The sequence below is a fragment of the Strongylocentrotus purpuratus genome, unplaced genomic scaffold (assembly GCF_000002235.5).
Source record: "Strongylocentrotus purpuratus isolate Spur 01 unplaced genomic scaffold, Spur_5.0 spur5_scaffold_2, whole genome shotgun sequence".
Lineage (NCBI taxonomy): Eukaryota > Metazoa > Echinodermata > Echinoidea > Camarodonta > Strongylocentrotidae > Strongylocentrotus > Strongylocentrotus purpuratus.
This window is the reverse complement of record NW_022145605.1, coordinates 35,539,238-35,559,311: the sequence shown is the minus strand read 5'-3', so window position 1 is coordinate 35,559,311 and position 20,074 is coordinate 35,539,238. Positions and strand designations below refer to the sequence as shown.

At 35.5% G+C, this 20,074-nt stretch overlaps 1 protein-coding gene across 1 annotated transcript; it reads right to left on the bottom strand.

Annotated features, from left to right (window-relative positions):
- Positions 1-4,762: 4,762 nt before the first annotated feature.
- On the bottom strand, positions 4,763-18,365 carry LOC582314 (small integral membrane protein 14). The gene is made up of 5 exons (XM_782270.5): positions 18,190-18,365; positions 16,395-16,481; positions 9,908-9,953; positions 7,578-7,723; positions 4,763-5,157 (listed from the first exon to the last, which is right to left on the bottom strand). Exons 2-5 carry the CDS (start codon positions 16,467-16,469, stop codon positions 5,125-5,127), a joined length of 300 nt encoding a protein of 99 aa, XP_787363.2. The 5' UTR covers positions 16,470-16,481; positions 18,190-18,365; the 3' UTR covers positions 4,763-5,124.
- Between the last annotated feature and the right edge of the window lie 1,709 nt (positions 18,366-20,074).

Genomic DNA, 20,074 nt, shown 5'->3' with positions numbered 1-20,074 from the left:
AAATTACAAAAACCGAGTGTTGTGTCCATTGTGGTTCAATTAATGCCTATGCAGCATGAAACTTGCAGGACTCTCTGCACCTCTCACAAAATAAAATAATTTATTAACGTGAGAGTTCCTGACTTTGCCTTCTCTCTTCTAGTTGTTCTGTATGACTTATGACATCTATTAATGCAATGAGCCTAAAGAAAATCACAAGAGTTTAAAAGTGGAATGTACAGGCTTGAACACATGACAAGTAGACAACATAGTTTGCAATGTAAAGATCTGACTCCTGCATACATGTGCAGACCTCTTTGAACACTCATGCACCAGTATCATCTGTTTAGAGACAGAAGGGCATTAAAGGAAACCTTAACCTATTGAAGAAATGCAGGTATTCCTGCCTATCAATGCACAATATTCCTTACGAAAATGTACAAAAGGTATATACCTGCAGATATTCTTGACATGAGGTTATGCTTTTTGGCATGACATGGACGAAGCCATTTTCTTGATAATGTGACGTACCAGGTGAACTAGCACACATAAAATGCACCAAGCTTCAGGTGGAAAGACTTTTTAATTAAATAACAAAACCTTTGCTTTTCAATGAGGGAGAATCATCACTCCGCATGGTACGTCCTGTTATCAAGAAAAGGGGGGTGCCCATGTCATGCTGAAAAACTGTACACTGTGCTATGATTAAGAATATCTGGCTGCATACACTTTCATGGGCAATGTTGTAGATTAAAGGGCAAGAAAACAATAAATCTCTTAAAATAATTTAATTTGTTCCTCGGGGTGAGATTTCCACTTTAACCTGTATACATGTACATGAACACAGAGAGCACGCCCTTCTGGCCGTGAACAGACGATATCTGTCAATGATAGCATCACCCTCTTAACAAACCACTACCAGTATTATCTCCAAACTCTCTAGAGGAACACAATTAAGACACATGCAATACTCTTAATTTATTTTAAGACATTTTTTAAGTGTTCTACTGCTATTCTCTCCAAAATGAACAGCTTTTCTTCTTCAACTTTGCAAGTAAAATATTTCTTTCATTGAAGCTTTTTTTTAAATTAAATTATGATGGAAAGTTTAATAATTACACATTTCTATGCAGGTCACAACAGTCGATCTGGATTTTGTGCCATGTGTTGCCAATTAAATGAATTCCCCTTATAATTTTCCTCTTTAAATTTCCTAGTAACATATAGTTGCATGCCACTACCTCAATTACAACATTTTAAATGTGTTGCAACAAACTCTAAACATTCTAAAACGTTGCTATACATGTAGTAGGACAGTATGGGAAGCCAGTGATACATATCAAGACTAAAGATACCAGCTCACATTGTAAACCAGTCAGAAAGTAGTTTTCCAATAACCTTGTAATTTAACGAAACTTAAATGTTAAGCATTCAAAAATGGACACCATGGAGACTTTAGACTGAATATTTTGTGCTCCTGGGTCACACAAATTCCAGCTGCAAATAAATATGTGGTACCTGTTTTAATCCAATGAAGTAAAAAAAAAAAAAATCAAAATCAAATTTTCCTACATTTTACAAGACGTCAAGCAGAAATTATTGAATTTCGAATGATCTGACAACATCACCGACTTATAACCTCATCATCAAGAAACAAAACAAATCAAAAATATATAATCTATACAGTGCGTTCCAGAAAAAAACAAAACCTGAAAACAAACAATAATTGTGATAAAACTATGAGCTGTACAACAGTAATATGTTTTCAAATGAGCTATATGATAGCATTAATCTATACATGCTCCACTGAGTAACATTGTTTTAGAAATGGTAGGTCAAAATCGATTTGTGCCAGATTTTGGCGACACAGTGAACACAGCTCACATACGAACATGGCGTTAGGAAAATGTAAGCTTCAAAAGAAGATTATGCAAAACTTCCATTACATAATGTGCATTTAAATAGAGTTACTACAATAATACCCATTTCCAGGATGACAGGGGCGTAGAACATCAGAATTTCCCCAAGTCAACAAATATCCCTCGAGCAATAAAAAATTGTGCCTATACCGACTGAAAATCGTTCCCATCCTGAAAGGAAAATATTTTGATGGTTTATTTTCTGCATCATGTGCCCATTGGACCATACCTTTCCTCATTATCAAAATATAAGGTCCCCTTTACCTTGAATTTTACGGAAATATCACCCAAACATCTGCTTAATATTGCAGTTCTGGAAAAATGCTAAACCCTTGTTGATAAGAATTGCACAACCATTTAAGTACAAAATATGCCTTTTTTAATCCCCACTATCGACAATGTTTCCCTCGTTCACAAAAGAAGCACATAAACACAATATTCTCATTCGGTGTATGATACGACTGTTTTTCAATCATGTTCACTGTTTTATCCAAATATTTTGACATGCTATAATCAAACAATGTTGCTTAGTGAAGCGTTTATGGATTAAATTGGATAAATATGGATCAATGTATCATTTGAAAGCATATTACTTCTACTGTATGAAAAGCAAGGAATCATATTATTATACGGCTCATATTTTGTTCATAATATCTTGGGGTTTTTTTCCGGGACAAATTTGTAGATGGTAGTCATGTTACCTCCTCTCATAACAAGATCATAGATGATAATACGTTCTATGTACAGCCTGCACCAACCATATAGCATACACCTACGTTTCCTTCTATTGCAGTACATTCATAACATAGGAGAAATTTATTAGATTCTCTCATTTTTGCTTGCAACAAATGATATCAATGATATCTAATCTATGTCTAACACCTACTAGTCTTGAATACATTAATGTAGACCTTTAAACAAAACACGGTATAATAAAATAGCTATAGATTAAATACTTGCGACTCTGAAGGCTTCTTTGTACAGGAACCAGTTAAGTATGATGCAGTTAAGTATAAGAAATATACACGTTTGTAAATTGTGAATTTTGGTTAAAAAAACAAGCTACGGGCAAAGGCCCTTAGGCGTGCATGTACTCACTTATTTGTGTGTTGTACGATAAAGAAACAGAAAGCATATTTTGCTGCAGCAGTTTTGGAAAGAGGTTTACCGTTTTGCAAATGAGGCTTCAGTCCTGCAAGGTATAGTCCTGACATATAAGGAGCTTCTCATAAAACTTAGACCTAATTTATACTAATTTACAACAAAATATCTACAACTGCCTTTCCCCCCTAGTATGTTTAAGCTCTTGGTTATTAGAACCCCCTTCCCTGTTTGGAGTTCTGACAGATACACCTCAATATAAAATTACACAAGGACTCTCTGCCCCTTAGTAGAGCATCCGCCTCACAACCGGGAGGTCGTGGGTTCGAACCCCAGCCGCGTCATACCAAAAGACGTTAAAAGACGGGAGTTAATTGCTGCTACCTTGTTTGGCGTTCAACAATAAGGGATAGAGCAACTTCCTTCTGACGCTGCTCAGTGGCTGCTGGGCTCACAATCGATTGGGCAAAACAAATATCCATTTTCGGTTTAACTAAATAAAATTTGGAGTGGACTTTAAAAGATTATTATTATTTTTTTTTAATTATTATTATTAATTGGTATGTGTACATGTCAAAAGTACATCTCTGCACATCATAAAGTGATTCACCATTAAATAATGACAATACAGAGAGATGGGTTATTTTTATATTTAACTCTAATACTGTGGAGTATATATTCAGATCAGTATTAAGCCACTAGTTAACAATGCCAAAACAATGTAATTCTGTACACCATTTTTGCCCAAGAGGGAGTGCTTGCCCCACAAAATCACATGAGGGCTTTACGGACCTCCCCAATACACCAGTTTACGGTTGTATCAGTGCGCATGCGCAGACAGTTGACCTCGGGTCATTGGCCCTGAAACAAAGCCAATGACCCAAGGTCAGTGGTATTTATGCGTAAATTAAGATTGCGCCCATGCAAATGATGATGTGCGCGCAAAACGCAGCGCGTAGGCAGTGATGTCATCATAATTCGCATGGGCGCAACCTTAATTTACGCATAAGTACATGACCTCTAGGTCATTGGTTTTGTTTAAAATGGCGCACACAACCGTAAACTGGTGTATTTGCTCCGGACAGAAATTTCAAAAGCTTTCATTTTCCCACTTATTGTCACCTAAATGTCTGTTATATTGCGTGCAAGTGTCTACAATTACAGCGTGCACCAGCACTACATGTTTCGAACTGCAGTGTGTAGTACATACTAGCATCACAGCCTTTCCTTGAAGTCTATACATGTAGCTAGTCTATTGCACAGTTTTTTACCACCAGTATCATGTATGTATCATGGATGTAACTACGTCGTTGGCTGTTGATTGAAAAAAAATGTGCAAATATGTCTTTGACCTTGTCATTAAAAAAAACATCAGTATGCAAAATAGCAGCTTATCCAGTAGTCTATACATTCTAAATTTATGCATTCTAACTTAGTTGAATTCACCTTCAATGATGGGAGAGACACAAATTCTGCTGCCTGGAAGCTAGACTAACTTTAGTCCACACATACATGTAGCACATAGAGTGGTGAAGTGTGACGTCATCAAAAATCTAATTTTAAAGTTTCTCAATTTTTTCTTCATTTTCCGAAAGGGCATCAAAAATAATGTCCAAATGTCCAAAACCAATTGAATATGTTAAGTATTGGTTGAGATATGACCATCTGAATAAATATACTCCCCATAGGAACTCAGTGTTATATGCTCTGGCTCCTAATGGTTAGGAGCCAGTAGAGCCAATTCAATTGCTTTTGGACATTTGGACATTATTTTTGATGCTCTTTCGGAAAATGAAGAATAAAAAGGAGAAATTCTAAAAATAGATTTTTATGACGTCACAGCTTCGGTACTTTATGATGCTACAATATGCATCTACATCGATATCAATGCAAAGACAAATGCATGAGCTATGAGTCAGTGTTTCCATCCTAAAGCCCCTTATATTAGGTTAAGACACTTTACAAGATGAAAATGACAGAGAAGCTTAAGTAGGAGTCAGTGGCATTCGGCATTTTGAGAAAATTCAGCAAGTGTTGACCAAACTGTCACAGGCTAACGCAGAAAAAGAGTACTTAGTCCAGTTCCTGGCGACTTTGTTCTGGATGCTCGAAGTCTTGACGGGTCCTAGTCCAGTGGTGGAGGGGCAGGCCCAGGATTCTATAGGTAATGAGAGAGACAGATAGACAAAAAGAGAGAGGACATAGACAAAGTTAAAGTCTTTATCTTCATCACCTTGAAGCAGCACTTACACTGGAATAAGAAGAAAATGCAAGCAGTTTTTTTGTCCACTACAGATGAATTTTGCCCATAGATAGTGAATCACCTTGCTCCCCACCCCCTCCCCCCCCCCCCCCCCAAAAAAAAAAACCCAACTAAAAATGAATTATTCCTGAGAGTTTGGAATTCTTTGCCACCCATAAATTTTTTAAATACTATCATTAACAGAATTATACCTTAAATTCAGTTCAAATAATACAGGCAAATATGAACAGACATATGATGACTTTTTAAAGGTAGTCTCTCCTTTTTGCAGGCTGAAAATATAAAATTATGTAAATCCTATGGTAAATAAAAGATTACACCAACTAAAAACTCATCTTGAAAGATTAGAACTGGTAATTGCCTCTATGTAGAATTATATCGACTGTTAGGAATTTTCAAAATGTGTTGCGAAAAATACGCCTAGAAGATTCTGATTTTCAGAACCTTGTACCGCATAGTCGTACGTTTTGTGCTGAGTAAAGTTTAATTTTGGTCATTACAAATTATAATGTACCCTTTACAGCTAATTTTATCTATGTTATTAACTAATTTTAAAAAGTCAGTCAGTCACTAAACAGTGTCTGACAGTGAAGGTAAACGGTTTCCCTTGTATAACTAGTACACTGCTTACCGTTAAACGTTTAAATTTTACAGATAGGACATGCGTGACATACTCAAGATTCCTGTAAAGTGCTACAGAATTTGTTGTTGGCTACAAAAGGGATACGCTACCTTTAAGCTTGTTTAAGGATCTCTAATTGACTATCTCACTGCAGAAACTCATCAAAAAATTTCAATTCATTAAATTATTGTTGTTGATAATTTGATTATTTTTCATTATGTCTTGTACATATCTAAGTACAAGTATTGTGTATTTACAGTAAGTACTTCATATCTAGTTTTATTTTTCTACATGTATGTATCATATTTTGCATTTAACATTTTCTTTCTTAGTTTATAGAATTTTAAAGGGTTTCTAGTTGCAGTGTCTCATTTGTGTCTCAAGTTTTAGTTTTCAATCAGGTTATTCCACATCACATGAATCTAATTTAAATCACTTCACAACTATATGTCTAGACAAGTAGACACGACTTCCTATTTGTTCCACCAATACTGGCGCTGCCAGATAACATTACCAACTTCAATGTGAAGAAAAAAATGAATGCCCTATAATCACAATACTTGCAGCTACTTCAGCAGTGATTGAGGAATAATAACCTATTGTGAGGGCTTCGTTATTAACAGCAGGTGGTCACAGCTCCCACTATATAGGTATGTATGTAATAACAGCATAGATATATTATATGGAAAATTACACACAAACAAAGTTGTCATGCTCATCATTTATTTACATTATTTTTCAAGTTCATTTTTATACTTTCATTAGAAATATACAAACATGCAAAAGTTACAAAATCATATCGATGTACTGTATAACATGAGAATTACACAAGCAGAAAAGACAAGAAGAACAAAGGGGGAAAATGTAACCGTGTTTATTAATGAAAGTATATGGAGACAAGGCAGGAAGGCCGGGCCTTATGTAAAAATCTGTCTCCAGCAAACGTATCAAAATAACTACGTACGTACAGTTAAATTATCAATTTTTGAATAGAAAGGGGAAACAAGTAAATAATCTACTTACACATTATGATTAAAGGTAAAAGAAAAGGACTGGTAGTGAAAATAACATTGGAAGGAAACTTCATTGTAACATCCTCATCTTACATCATGGATATTAAAATAACTGTTATAGTATGCTTATGCGTACGCTTATAACACAGAGCTCAGTGAATGCATGTAGAACCTTTGATGCATACAGTTGCCATTTATTTACATGTACACAAAAAGCCTGCCACGCTTTATCGCTTCATGCCTGAGCAATCCTTCAGTGACCACCTATATAAAATCAATGTATGTTTTGTTTTTGTTAACCTTTCAGCAGTGAATCTCATTAAAACCTGTATTAAAGACGACCTGTATACATGTGTATACATGTAAAGACCTCCTGTCTATTGTTGTTTTTCCAGAGTGGTCTACATACGCTGAGTTTTAATACCATATGAAGTTCATATTGCACAATAAGGCTGTAAAAAAAATTGCCCTTTGTGACTGACCCAGAAATCTATGGTCAGCTTTAAAAAAAATATATATATCAGCCCAAAGAGGGAAAAAGAAGGGGAAAGAAGGGGAAAAAAGGGGGGGGGGGGGAAGATTTCCGAACGACCAGCCTAAGTTCGGCACCTAAAGGGCAATACAACATCTCTTTTTTAGGCCTTATCCTCCTAGATGAAATGTATAGACTCGCCCCTTACTTGATTGATTGGCCTTGGTTTCTGGTCTCCTTCTGTCCTGTTACGTCCAGGCCTCAAAAGAAAGAGAGCTAAGGCAAGAACTAGCCAACCCATCATGAAGAGGAACATGGTGTAGTCACCACTGGAATTAGGTTGAGGACCAGGAACTGAGAGGAAAACAGAAAGCAATTTAGATGAGATCCAATATACAACAAGAACAGCATCAACAATATGAATTCCAAAAGAAAATGTGAATGAAGGTTTCTTTGTAGATCAGAGATATCAATTTTCTACTGCACAAATAGTCAATTTGTTTAAAGATCCATATTGTATGCCATACATGTATTGGTAGTTCGCCTTTCGAGATGATCTCTTTCTTTCTCTAAATGTTCTTTAGTTACTGCTTTAGATCAAGCTTTTTATCTTACCTTTAGTTCTACTAGGTCCATAGGCTCCAATAAAAATCAGAATACAGTCAAACATGTCTATAGTGACCAGGGAAAAAATTAATATCTATTCTTCGGGGGCTACTTTTCAACCTTGCCTGCATGAAAATAACATTCTAAAAAAAAATTTGGTTTTGAACTCTATGCAAATTTGAGGGGGCTCTTTTCTGATTTTCGGGGGCTCTTTTGGGCATTTGGGGGGCTAGTTCGCCCTGAGCCCCCGTGTATTTTTTTCACTAGTAGTGACCGCCTCGGGAAACATAAAAAGTGGTCTTTGTAGACAGGTTCCTTTAGAACATGTTTCAATGAGAAACCATTTTCAAGGAAAACCAAAAATGTGGTCTTTGTATGCAGGTGGTCACTAAAGCAGGTTTGAGTGTATACAAAAAAATATATATCCTACCCCAAGTATGTAAAGTGAAAAACTTTCTAGTTATTTTAGAGGAATACATCCTAAGATATGCATACATGTCATGTACATGTACATGTAGTACAGATCATTACAAAATCAATAAGCTAACAAAACTATCATTCAAGTAAATGCAGCAAAATAAAAAGCAAAAGTTAGAATGAGCACAAATGATTGAATGTTCAAGAGGGCCGTTGGACTATTGATACAATAAACACTACATGTATATGCAACAGTGCAACTACATACTTTGCCATATTGTGTATATTTTGATACATTCCATGCCTCAAAGTAAACACAAAATGCAAAGGACCTTGGAATTTACAGAGGACATCATCAATCATTTTTTTCCTGATCTGAAATGGAAGAGTGGTATTCACCTAGTACCGGTATATAAGCATTATTTTTCAGAATGCCTATTGGTGAGTTGTATACAATGCATGTAATTAATTTCATCCACAAGGGTGGCTCTGGCAGTTTGCATGTACGTGTATATTCACTGTACAAGTTTTGTCTAAATGTATTGGTACACATGTTTGCAAATGTTGGGACATTGCTGCTCCGTTTATTAGAGTTTCTGGGTAAAACACCAATGGGAAGCAAATTTCTGTAATGGTATTATACATGGACAAAAAAACTTGAATAATGAAAACACATTTTGTCAAATACGACTATAAATCAAAACATGTAATCAAATAAAGTGCATATGTAACCGATGATCCTAATTAGAAGATAAGATGCCTAGAGCATTTAGTTAAAATGGATAATGGCGCTATATAAATCTCATGTATTATTATTATTATATTATTATTAAATTATTATTCCCAATATGTCCCTACGTGATGCATCTACATACATGTATGTATGGGCAGGTCTAAACTTTCCAATAACCCTACTGGTATTAATTATACCTAAATTATGTATAGCTTTGTAAGTCTTCTGCATGTTTCATGAATGTGTTAAAGGAATAGGTTATCAGGGTAGTAGTGCTTACGTCAATGAAAATGCTCATAAGAATTCACCATTGTAAAATGTAGTTCCATATTCATTGTAATAGTTACAATTACCATTAATTTTTCTTCTTCCCAATGGTTAATTTCATCACCGTAATTGTATGTACATGTTTGCAAAATGTGAGACAACTGATATAAGAGCAATAATATTATCATTACCATTACTAAAGCTATTAATAGAAGTAGAAGTAGTAATAGCAGTATAGTAGTAATAGTAGTAGTAGTAGTAGTAGTAGTAGTAATAGTAGTAGAAAGTAGTAGTAGTAGTAGTAGTAGTAGTAGTAGTAGTTGTTGTAGTAATAGTATCAATATTATGATTATTATTATATTTTTGTTTTATTATGATCATTATCATTATTATAAGTACTATTATTAGTATTAGTAGTTTTATTATTATTATTTTCATTATTATCACTATCATTTACATTATTATTATCATCATCTGTTATTATTACTATTATGATCCATCTATTCTGTACTTACATTCCAAGTCACACTGTGAGTCACTGCATGTATTCTGCTCCCTGAGCTGTCGTAACAAAAAAAAAGAAAATACAATAGCGATAAATTTACTAACAGCTGCTATTTAGACAGCAAAGTGTAAATAAAGTATTCAGCCCTTCATTTCATATGTCTGCATGTAGTCTGTACTCAACAGCAGTTATGTTGTTTTAAAGGGTACCAATCCCCTTCAACAAATTATTTGTGTACAGCTAGAATGTACCATTTTACTCAACCTCCAAGAACTTTACTTTCTAAAGCTACGGTAACAAATCCGTACGAACGATTATTTCGTACAAATCTCCGTTTTTCCATTGTCTTCCAGAATTTCCATCGTCTGAAAATCGTTCGTACGGCGTTCGTAGCAGTTCGTAATGGCATTTGTGACCGAGGCTTTAAGGAAACATATACATGTACAGTGTAAGAGGTATAAAGAAAAAAAATGAATATTAATATAAAAACCCTGACAGGCATGTATATCCTCTGTGAGCACATACAGGCACATCGACTGGTCTACACTTACTCACAAAGTCTTTTGTATGTTAATTAAGAGTGTATTTACCATAAAGTTGTGTTTAAATTTGCAAGATCTCTATATTGGAAGCTAACATTTGGAATAAATAGCATAACAATATTGAACCTCTAACATACTGAGCAAAAATACTTTTTGCAGTTTGTGGTGATAGGTACACTTAAATACATGTATACAGTATGTACATGTTCATGTTGTAGGTACACAATAGTCAAAATGCGAATTGCAACCATTAACTGTTGCTAGGTAGGACAAACATTATGGCTTGTCTTACCAAACAACATGGAACGTATCCAATTCGCATTCTGACTATTGAAATACAATTTTTCGTAAACAGGTGAATGACAAAATTTGTAATTATGAAAATGGCCTCATGGAAGGGATCAGAGCTTTGCATACATGTATGCACAATTGTACAAGTTCTATCATAAATAGGCTCTCTGATGAGTGGATTTCTGTGAATCCAATTAGCTAAAAGTAGCTCAACAGCCAACTACAATGGTGTGCTGACGAAGTGAATGTTTTATGCATGGCTATCTGCTCTTCCACGTCATATCATTATCATCCCATGTTATACTACATTCAACAGGTGATGGTACTGTAGAACGACCAATTAAAAGCAATAACAGTTTTAGGTGAGAGTGTCATGTCAACCATAAGAAAGAGTAAAGGGGTACATGTATGTTTCATGTTTTAAACAAATAAACAAACAACAACAATAAAGGTGACAAAAAATATTAATGATGATATTAAAATAATAATAATGATAATAGTTAAAATATTAATCATAATAATAAATTATAGTTATAATAATAACAATAACAATAGTACAAATTGCTAAAGAATATGGGGAGGGGGGCGGCTGAAGGGGGTGAGAATCTTTTGTCATCTTAGCAAACGTCTAACGATGCATCAATTACATACCGTGATAGAAAACTTGTAACAGTACTTTGTGATTTTACAGTACATGTACATACAGGCCAAAGGGCTACATACATGTACAAACACATACATGTATTTAAAAACTATTCATACCCTTACCAAGTTTGTGATGAATTGATTTATCCCAATTTATGTTTCTTGAGAATGTGACACATGAAAGCTTACATCTCACAGTATTTAACAAAGGCCCTACTTCAACTAGTCTACTTTTCATTCTTGAGTTACGAAAAACACAAAAGAGATTAAATTTACAAGGGATATGAATAATTCAGTTGTTAAATGTAAATGTATTCAATACAGAGTCTGAATTCAAAGACTGATCATCAACTGAGCCACATTCATCCACAGCTCACTAGGCCTATGGTTCTCATTCAAGGATATTACGTCACTCATAGTCCACCAATAGCATAGTGCCAAATATACCTCAATAAGCTGCTATGAGTATGATCACATTTATATTGCAGGGGAGAGATTCAGATTTAGAATGAGTCCCTACAGTATGTCTGCTTGGAGCCAGAATACGTTAACACAGTGATAATAATAATAATAATAGTGGCTACTTGTATAGCGCACAGGTCCACCTTTCGATGCTCATGAATGGCGCTTAGAGAAAAGGACATGTAACAGACATAAGAAAGAAAAAAACACAATAACCGAAATACAAAATTCGAAATTCTCCTAGACATGGTAAATTAAAATATTACAATATTTACAACGAAAGAAACAAATAAGTTTTCAGTTGTAATTTGAATGTTTCTGTTGACGACAGTTGGCATATTTTTAGAGGGAGCTTATTCCAGAGTTTTGGACCCATTGCAGAGAAAGCCTGATCGCCCCAAGCAAGTTTTATTCTGGGTGTATTAAGTAATAGCGTGTCTGATGAGGAACGAAGACTTCGTGTGGGGTTGTATTTTGAAACAGAGTTGCTCAGGTATGTAGGGGAAGAAAGAGAGTAAACTGAATGATGAACTAGTAACATAATCTATAATAATAATACGCTAAGGCTCCGCGGGGGGCGCGACGTCTCCGCCAGCCTTTGTATTCTATTGTTTTTTAATGAGATCGCCGACCCAAGTTGGTGCGGCTATCTCCTCCTGAACCCTCCCCTCGGGGTCCCGGTGCCCGGTGCCATCGTCCGGGGGAGAGTCTACTCTGTGGAATTGGCTATACTACGCCCGAGTTCCTCCTCCGTGTCGACGTCCAGGGCGAAAACAGACGCGATATGCATAATGCAGGATATGCGTGACGACAGAGACACCTCATGGATATTCAACATTACATCCGTAGACACACGACAGACGACGAGCAACTCACATTAAGTTGCGTATTAAATGCACGATGCACACGGTCGGGCTTACCCGAGTAAAGCATCTTTGTATAGGATATCCTTTGTAGTAGCTGCACAAGCCGCAGAGATACACACGAAGCTTCGATCCCGTCCACGTCCAAACTTAGAGACCTATTTCCATCATGATTGCCGCGATTTTGATATAGTTTTCGTGAATGGAGGTATGAAATCAAAGCTTATTTTGTGATTACTACGGCCATATAGTCTAGACCTATACTAAATTTTTATTATCATTTTCTAAAGGAAAGTTTTCACAAGAAAACCATTGGACTGACAGTTTAGTCGCAAGCTGCCTTCATACAGTGCAGGGCTTCTGTTCAGTGTGTGTGAGTTGAGACGAGCTTGCAGGAAGCTCCAACACCGGCACCGAGCACCGCAGGCGTCCGACGCCTGCGGCGCCGGTGTTCGAGCTATGGAGTTACGCTGTAGTGTGTGTGAGTTAAGCTGAGCTGAGCTCGAGTCGAAGAGATTTGACACTTTGAAATTGTTATCTGTTGGTTTGCATCATTATTGCCACGATTTCAATATAGTTTCGTGAATAGATTTACGAAACCTGAGCTTAGAATTAGTAAAAGTATTACTCATGTCTACGTTTTTAAACGACTTCCTGATTTTCTTGTGAAAATTTTACTTTGAAGAATGATTATCGAAATTCATGGTCAGAAATAATCACAATCTAGGGTATATTATGTTACAGTTCTTGCATCAAATCAATGCATGAAAACTTAGTTATTGAACTAGAATTTTTTTTTTTTTTTTTAAATAGGCAATTATGAAGTAGGTAGCCTGAAACCTGAGCCTTCTAAACAAATCTCAACAAAGTGAAGGCCTATATCCTTTGATGAATTAATGAAAAAGTAACCCCAGAAAAAAGAGCCCCCGAAAGTTGAAAAAAGTAGCCCACGAAAATTTTTCCAAAAATTTGAAATAGAGCCCCCGAAATGAAAATCTTAATTTTCTGCCTGCGCCCCCCTCTAGAATCCCGCGATTTCCGCGGGTCCTGAGTTGAGTGTATATATAATATAGGCGTGGGGTCCCCGGGTTTCAAGGGGCCATAAACCCCAAAAAGCTCAGGGGTTACGTTCTTCAAAGTTGGTGGGGGGGGGGGGAGAGATCAGATTGCAGCGAGTTGAGTGTATAGGCGTGGGGTCCACGGGTTTCAAGGGTCCATAAACCCCCGAAAGCTCAGGGGTTTTAGGCGTTTAATTAGGGTCAGATGAGCATATTTTTAATACTTTATTTGTGACACTTGCGGGTCACTAATTGGCGTGGGGTCAATACGTAGAGTTGCATAGTGTTGCGTACCAACTACGCTGGCCTACATTACTATATGCTGAGGGACGGAACTGGGTACGCAAGATGAACGAAAACAATTCAACATGTTTAATTTTTTTCGCGTACTTTCGGCGTAGAAACTTGACGTAGAAAGTACGCCTTTTTACATACGCAACACTACGCTACATGCCTACGCAACAGTATGCTACCCTACGCCAGATAGACAAAGCAGTAAAAGCTTTCCACACAGTAAGCAACCATAAGCAAACCTGTACGCCAGCCTACGCATAACCTACGCAGGGACTATTTTCTCATTAATACGTAGCCTAATTTCTGCGTAGTCGGTACGCCACACTACGGAACTCTACGCAGTTCCAGTGGCTTGAAGAATAACTACCGGTACAGTTGGATCGTTTTTTAAATTTTTATATAAGGCCAGATTTTAAAAAAAACATGTTTAGCGTCCTGTTTTTTTCGAAAAATGGGAATGAGGAGGCCCTTTTTTTTTTTCTTCTTTCAAAATGGCCGCTCGATACATTTTCCCTGACATTCGGGCTTTTTTTCAAGATGGCGGCCGACAATTGTTTTTTTTTCTTTTTTAATATCAGAAATAATTTTAGCAGTGCTTTTCATGTTTTTTTTCTTTCAAAAACTAAAAAAAAAAAAACTAAAAAAAAAAAAAAAAAAAAAAAAAAATTAGGAGGCGGCCCCCAAAAAGGAAACGGACAGGACACTGTTTTATTTTCTTTCAAAAAAAAAAAAAAAAAAAAAAAAAAAAAAATCAAAAAAATTTCAAAAAATAAATAAATAGGAGGCGGCCCCCAAAAAGGAAGCGGGCGGGGACGCTAAACATGTATATTTTATTTAATGGCCTGAATGGCAAATAAAGTTCTTGGTGGTTTTAATTTAAACACTCTCTATATATCTATTTACACCCCCCGCCCCCCTCTAGAATCCCGCGGATTTCCGCGGGTCCTGCTAGTTTTAAAAATAATCCTTTTGTCAACTGGCAACCAATGGAGAGAACGGAGAATTGGTGATATTGAATCAGATTTCTTAGTGAATGTTAGTAGGCGGGCTTCTGGCTCAAAACAGACGATACATGTACATGTATATGCCATGATTATTGCCGAACAAAAACAAAGATGTCTATATGGTATTCAAATCTTTGACAGTGTCCCATTATTAGGCAAGTAGAGCAGAGTTCAAATTATTATGTAACAATTACTGATATTGTCAACATATGCATCCACAGGGGTTTAACTACCCGGTAATGATTTTCACATTCATAAAAAGACTGGGTTTTATTGGTACACTTAATATGTTAGCCAAGTCAGTCCTCTTTATCAATCTTCCCTCTCAATTAGTGATTGCAGTCACATTTTAAAAGGATCGTTTGAAATTTTGAATAAATAAAATATATCAATAATAAAATAAGTTTTAAATATATGTGTACTTGTTTTGATATCATTTGCTTTGAAGGCCATTATTTTCCCACAAAAAGACATTTTCAAACCCTTTTGTTTTGAGGGAAGTTCTAGATTAGTTACTTATTATATTCTTTTTACTGTACTAACTCTCTAACATGCAAAAAAATCCAGAAAAAATTTCTTAAATCACAAAGATATTTATGGTTTTCTTTGAAGCTTCACTTTGCGACACCCTCTCACAAAAATTCTCCAACCATTTTTAATTTTCCCAACTTTTTCTCATGCAAATCAGACATAAGACAGGCTTTAAAAATATCTTTCAACACTTAAATTCTGTAATGGTATATAGAGCCAATTCTATTGCTTTGTGACAATTTACATTCGCCTAAAATTTAATTAAATTGTAATAATATAGTTGGGAGAATTAAGGAATCAATCAGATCAGTTTTCCCAATTTTTTTCATTAATAATGGTCTGTTTTCACTCAAACTTTCAGATTATCTTTAACTGTACATCTAGCAATGAAGACATGACCTTAGCACAATTTTCTCTCATCTGAACAATGTTATCAAGTCCCTTTAAAGCCCCACTGTCCTACTTGTAGCTACTTGCTCCCTCTATATAGAAAACTTCCCCAATCAGTGCCTGTTGGTCCCCCATGATCCTCTTTTTCTTATGTTAGTTGAGAGCTGAGTTAATGAGATAGCCACCTGTCAGTGACCTTGCTGTGTGGTATAATCCCGTCTGGCCCAGTAGTATTGACGGTCTTTAATAGAGAGTTTTTAAAGAATCTTGTGCTCAGCACTATTTCCTTTACACATAGCAGAAAATGATCCATTTCATTTCAATACTAAATGAGGGTGATTCTTGTACACTTTTGTTAAAAAGCAGGTTTCAGGACTATTGTCTCAACTCTCAAGTACCAAGTCTTTACGAACTTACCATGTTTATCAATCTCCTCATCGCATTTTCATGCGACCATATACACTCGCACGGGTCATACCCTCCTTCTGCCATCTTCCACTATTTCTGTAAAAAGATTTTTTTTAAAGACAAAAATGATGGTTGGTTACAAGATTTGAAAGAAGATGCAAGGAAAAGTACCCCCACACAACAATATTACATCTGTACTCCGGGAAAACTACCGCCCTCTCACCCACCCACCCCCCCCCCCCCCCCCCTCCCTCCCTTGATATTGATAAAAATGTAAAATGTTAATTTTCCCCCAAATACTTTGTACATGTACATGTACACTGTACATACTACAAGTATGCAAGAATATACTCTCAGGATCTTTTCCCAAAATTTCTTTGATTGTTCTAGAGCAGTGACTCTTACATGTACATGTACATGTACATTAGTCTCCAAAAGTCTGACATTTTCTATCAACTAGATAAACTTTATTTTAAAAGGCTAAAACCTACTTCAGTGTTTCAGGTGAATTTCCTATTTTACCGTCATTCCACATTATTGTGAAGTTGAATCAAGTAATAGACGATATCAAAATTCACAATAAAGCACACTCTGATCTTACCTAGATTTGTACTATTCGTGGAGTAATATTTTTCACCTCATTTAGCTTGTTCAAAATGTGAATATCTAAACAACCTATTCACAAGCTGGCAGTCTCTAGTCTTTCACCTCTAGCTAGCTTCCTATACATGTTGGTTATAATACGCACAACCAGCCGGCCCGTGTATTGTTATTATTAATTAATTAACGGTCAATATATTTTTTTTAAAGTAGAGCTGATTTGGGCATGATTGTATTTAATCTAAATTTCACACATTTTGGGGTCTAAAATTATTAAAAGGGCACTAGAAATGTCATACAAAAGAATAAGAGCAATAACCAGGCATTTGTGGTCATAAACAAGAACTTAACTATCTCTTTAAATGTTTTTAAAAAAATGTTTTTCTGAAAAATATTATTTCTCAAGATGTCTTTAAAATTGTATCATGATTGATGGGGTGACCAAAGTTTGCAGTTTTTAAAAAATATTAGAAAATGTGATATTCAATCTATGATATCTTATATTTTATACAAATTTATTAATTTCAATTATTTCCAAATGGACGGCAATGTTTTTTACTACAAATTGGTTTAACTAGAAAATTTATCGTCCAGGGATTTCGAAGATATCGCGTTCTAACAATTTGATGTCAGATCGGCATGTGCACTGTAACTAAAAAAAATTATTTAAAAAACAAGACCTTACTTCATGCACAGGGGTTTACATGTACAGCCGATTGATGAATATCTGTCCTTTATTATAATATTTATTATTAATAGATCTAGAGAGTAGCTAGAGTCTACATCAGCCTTGAAGTTTTAAAGGAAATACTGTAGGGTCTATAGTCTATTGCATCAGTGCATGTAGATCTAATTTTAACTTGTCATGAAACACGTCTGGCCTCTGCATGGGTATCAGGTATACAGAAAAACAAAAGTAAACATCAGATTTATAGGACAAAGTTTGCATAAATCAGTCGAATGCACCAGCTGTGTAGACTAATGACAGGAATTTCAGAAACAGGAATCAACACCTCCAGCTGCAGCTAGCTGACTGAGCCAACTCGAATCGTTGTTTGTAAACAATGTTGCATTCACACACACAAAATCAACCTGTTCGACAACACAGACAGTCAGTCACTCATCGAGTCATTCTATCGAAATTCTCTTTTGTTTTGCATATATAATTCCCTCCAATTCACAATAAAGCACACTTTGATCTTACCTAGAATCGTACAATTCGTGGAGTAATATGTTTCACCTCATTTAGTTTGTTCAAAATGTGAATATCTAAACAACCTAGGCAAGCTGGCAATCTCTAGTCTTTCACCTCAACGTACGTGTACTAGACCTATACTAGCTAGCTTCCTATACGTGTTTCGGTCTGCACCGGCGCGGCAGCTTGGCCACTGTACTATACTGCACTCGCTCCATACACGTAGCGTAGCCGACCCAAAATCGACTCTAGATGGCGTAGCTCCTCCTCGACCACGTAATGTTGAGACAAAAAGTTGCACCTTTTTACACCCCCCCCCCCTTCCCCAACGGATAAACATGTACATGAAGTAGGCGATTCAACCAATAAAATCATACAACTTATTAAAATAGTAAATCCACAATTTATGATTATCGTGTTGCTTTACTAAGCATCATGTCTATTGTTGTTCTCTCTCTAGATGTGTTTCATTAGATCCCATTCTAACTCAATTTGCTGGACTGATCTATAGATGTATACTAAACATCGTAATTTTTTACCCTGATCACAGAATTACTATTTACTATTATTCTATCACCTTCTCTATTTACCTTTCCTCATGTTATTCTTTGTTTTTCCTTCTTTTATCTCTTATGGTATGCTTTATTTTTGTATTTTCTTTCTGCCTTTCTCATTTTATTCTTTAAAAATAATCTTCTATCATTTTCTTTTTCTGTTTTTCTTGTTTAATTCTCTGTTCTTCCATCTTTCATCTTTTCTTCTGTCTTTCCATTATATATTCTTTATCATTTTCCTTTTTTGTCTTTTTTTATGTAATTCTTTGTTTTTTTCTTCTAGGGCATCTTTAATGCCTTTGTTGGTTGTTATCATTCTATCATTTTTCTTCCTATACCATTCTTTATGTTATTCTTTGTTTTGTTATTCCATGTTTATATTACTCTATTATTTTCTCTTCCTATCTTTCCTTAGGCTACCCTTTGTTTTTTTCATCTATAACCTGTTCTTCTACGGGCCTTTGTGGACGCCACCCCTCGGCATTTGTTCATGTTACCCTTTGTTTCTTCCTTCTAAAACTTATTTTATCTTATCCTTTGTTTCTTCCTTCTCGAACCTATTCCCCTATTCTTATGTATCTTATCCTTTTTTTCTTCTTCTCTAACCTAGTCTGATATTATTCTGTTTTACTTCCTTCTATAACCCGTTCTTATGTTATCCATCGGCATCGTTTCTTCCCTCTCTAACCTTTTCTTATGTTATCCTTTGTTTCCATCAAGAACCTTTTCGTATGTAATTCTTTGTTTCTTCCCTCTTTAGTTTCCTTTTGCATGTTATACTTTGTTTCTTCCTTCTAGAACCTTTTCTTATGTTTTCATTATTATCCTTTGTTCCTTCGTTCCCTAACCTTTATGATGTCATTCTGTTTTAATTCCTTCTATAACCTTCTATAACCTGTTCTTATATTACTCTTTGTTTCTTCCTTCAATAACCTTTGCTTATGTTTCCTTTGTTTCTTCCTGCTATCACCTTTCCATATATGTTTCTTCCCTCTCTAACCTTTCTTACCCTCTGTTTCTTCTTTCTAGAACCTTTTTAGTATGTAATTCTTTGTTTCTTCCCTCTTTAGTTTCCTTTTGCGTGTTAAATTTTGTTTTTTCCTTCTCTAACCTTTTCTTATGTTTTACTTTGTTTCTTCCTTTTATAAACTTTCTTATATTACCCTTTGTTTCTTCCTTCAATAACCTTTCCTTATATTATCCATTGTTTCTTCCCTCTCTAACAATTCTCATGTTATACTTTGTTTCTTACTTCTATAACCTTTTCTTATGTTATCCTGTGTTTTAATTCGTTCCCTAACCTTTATGATGTTTTTCTGTTTTACTTCCTTTTATAACCT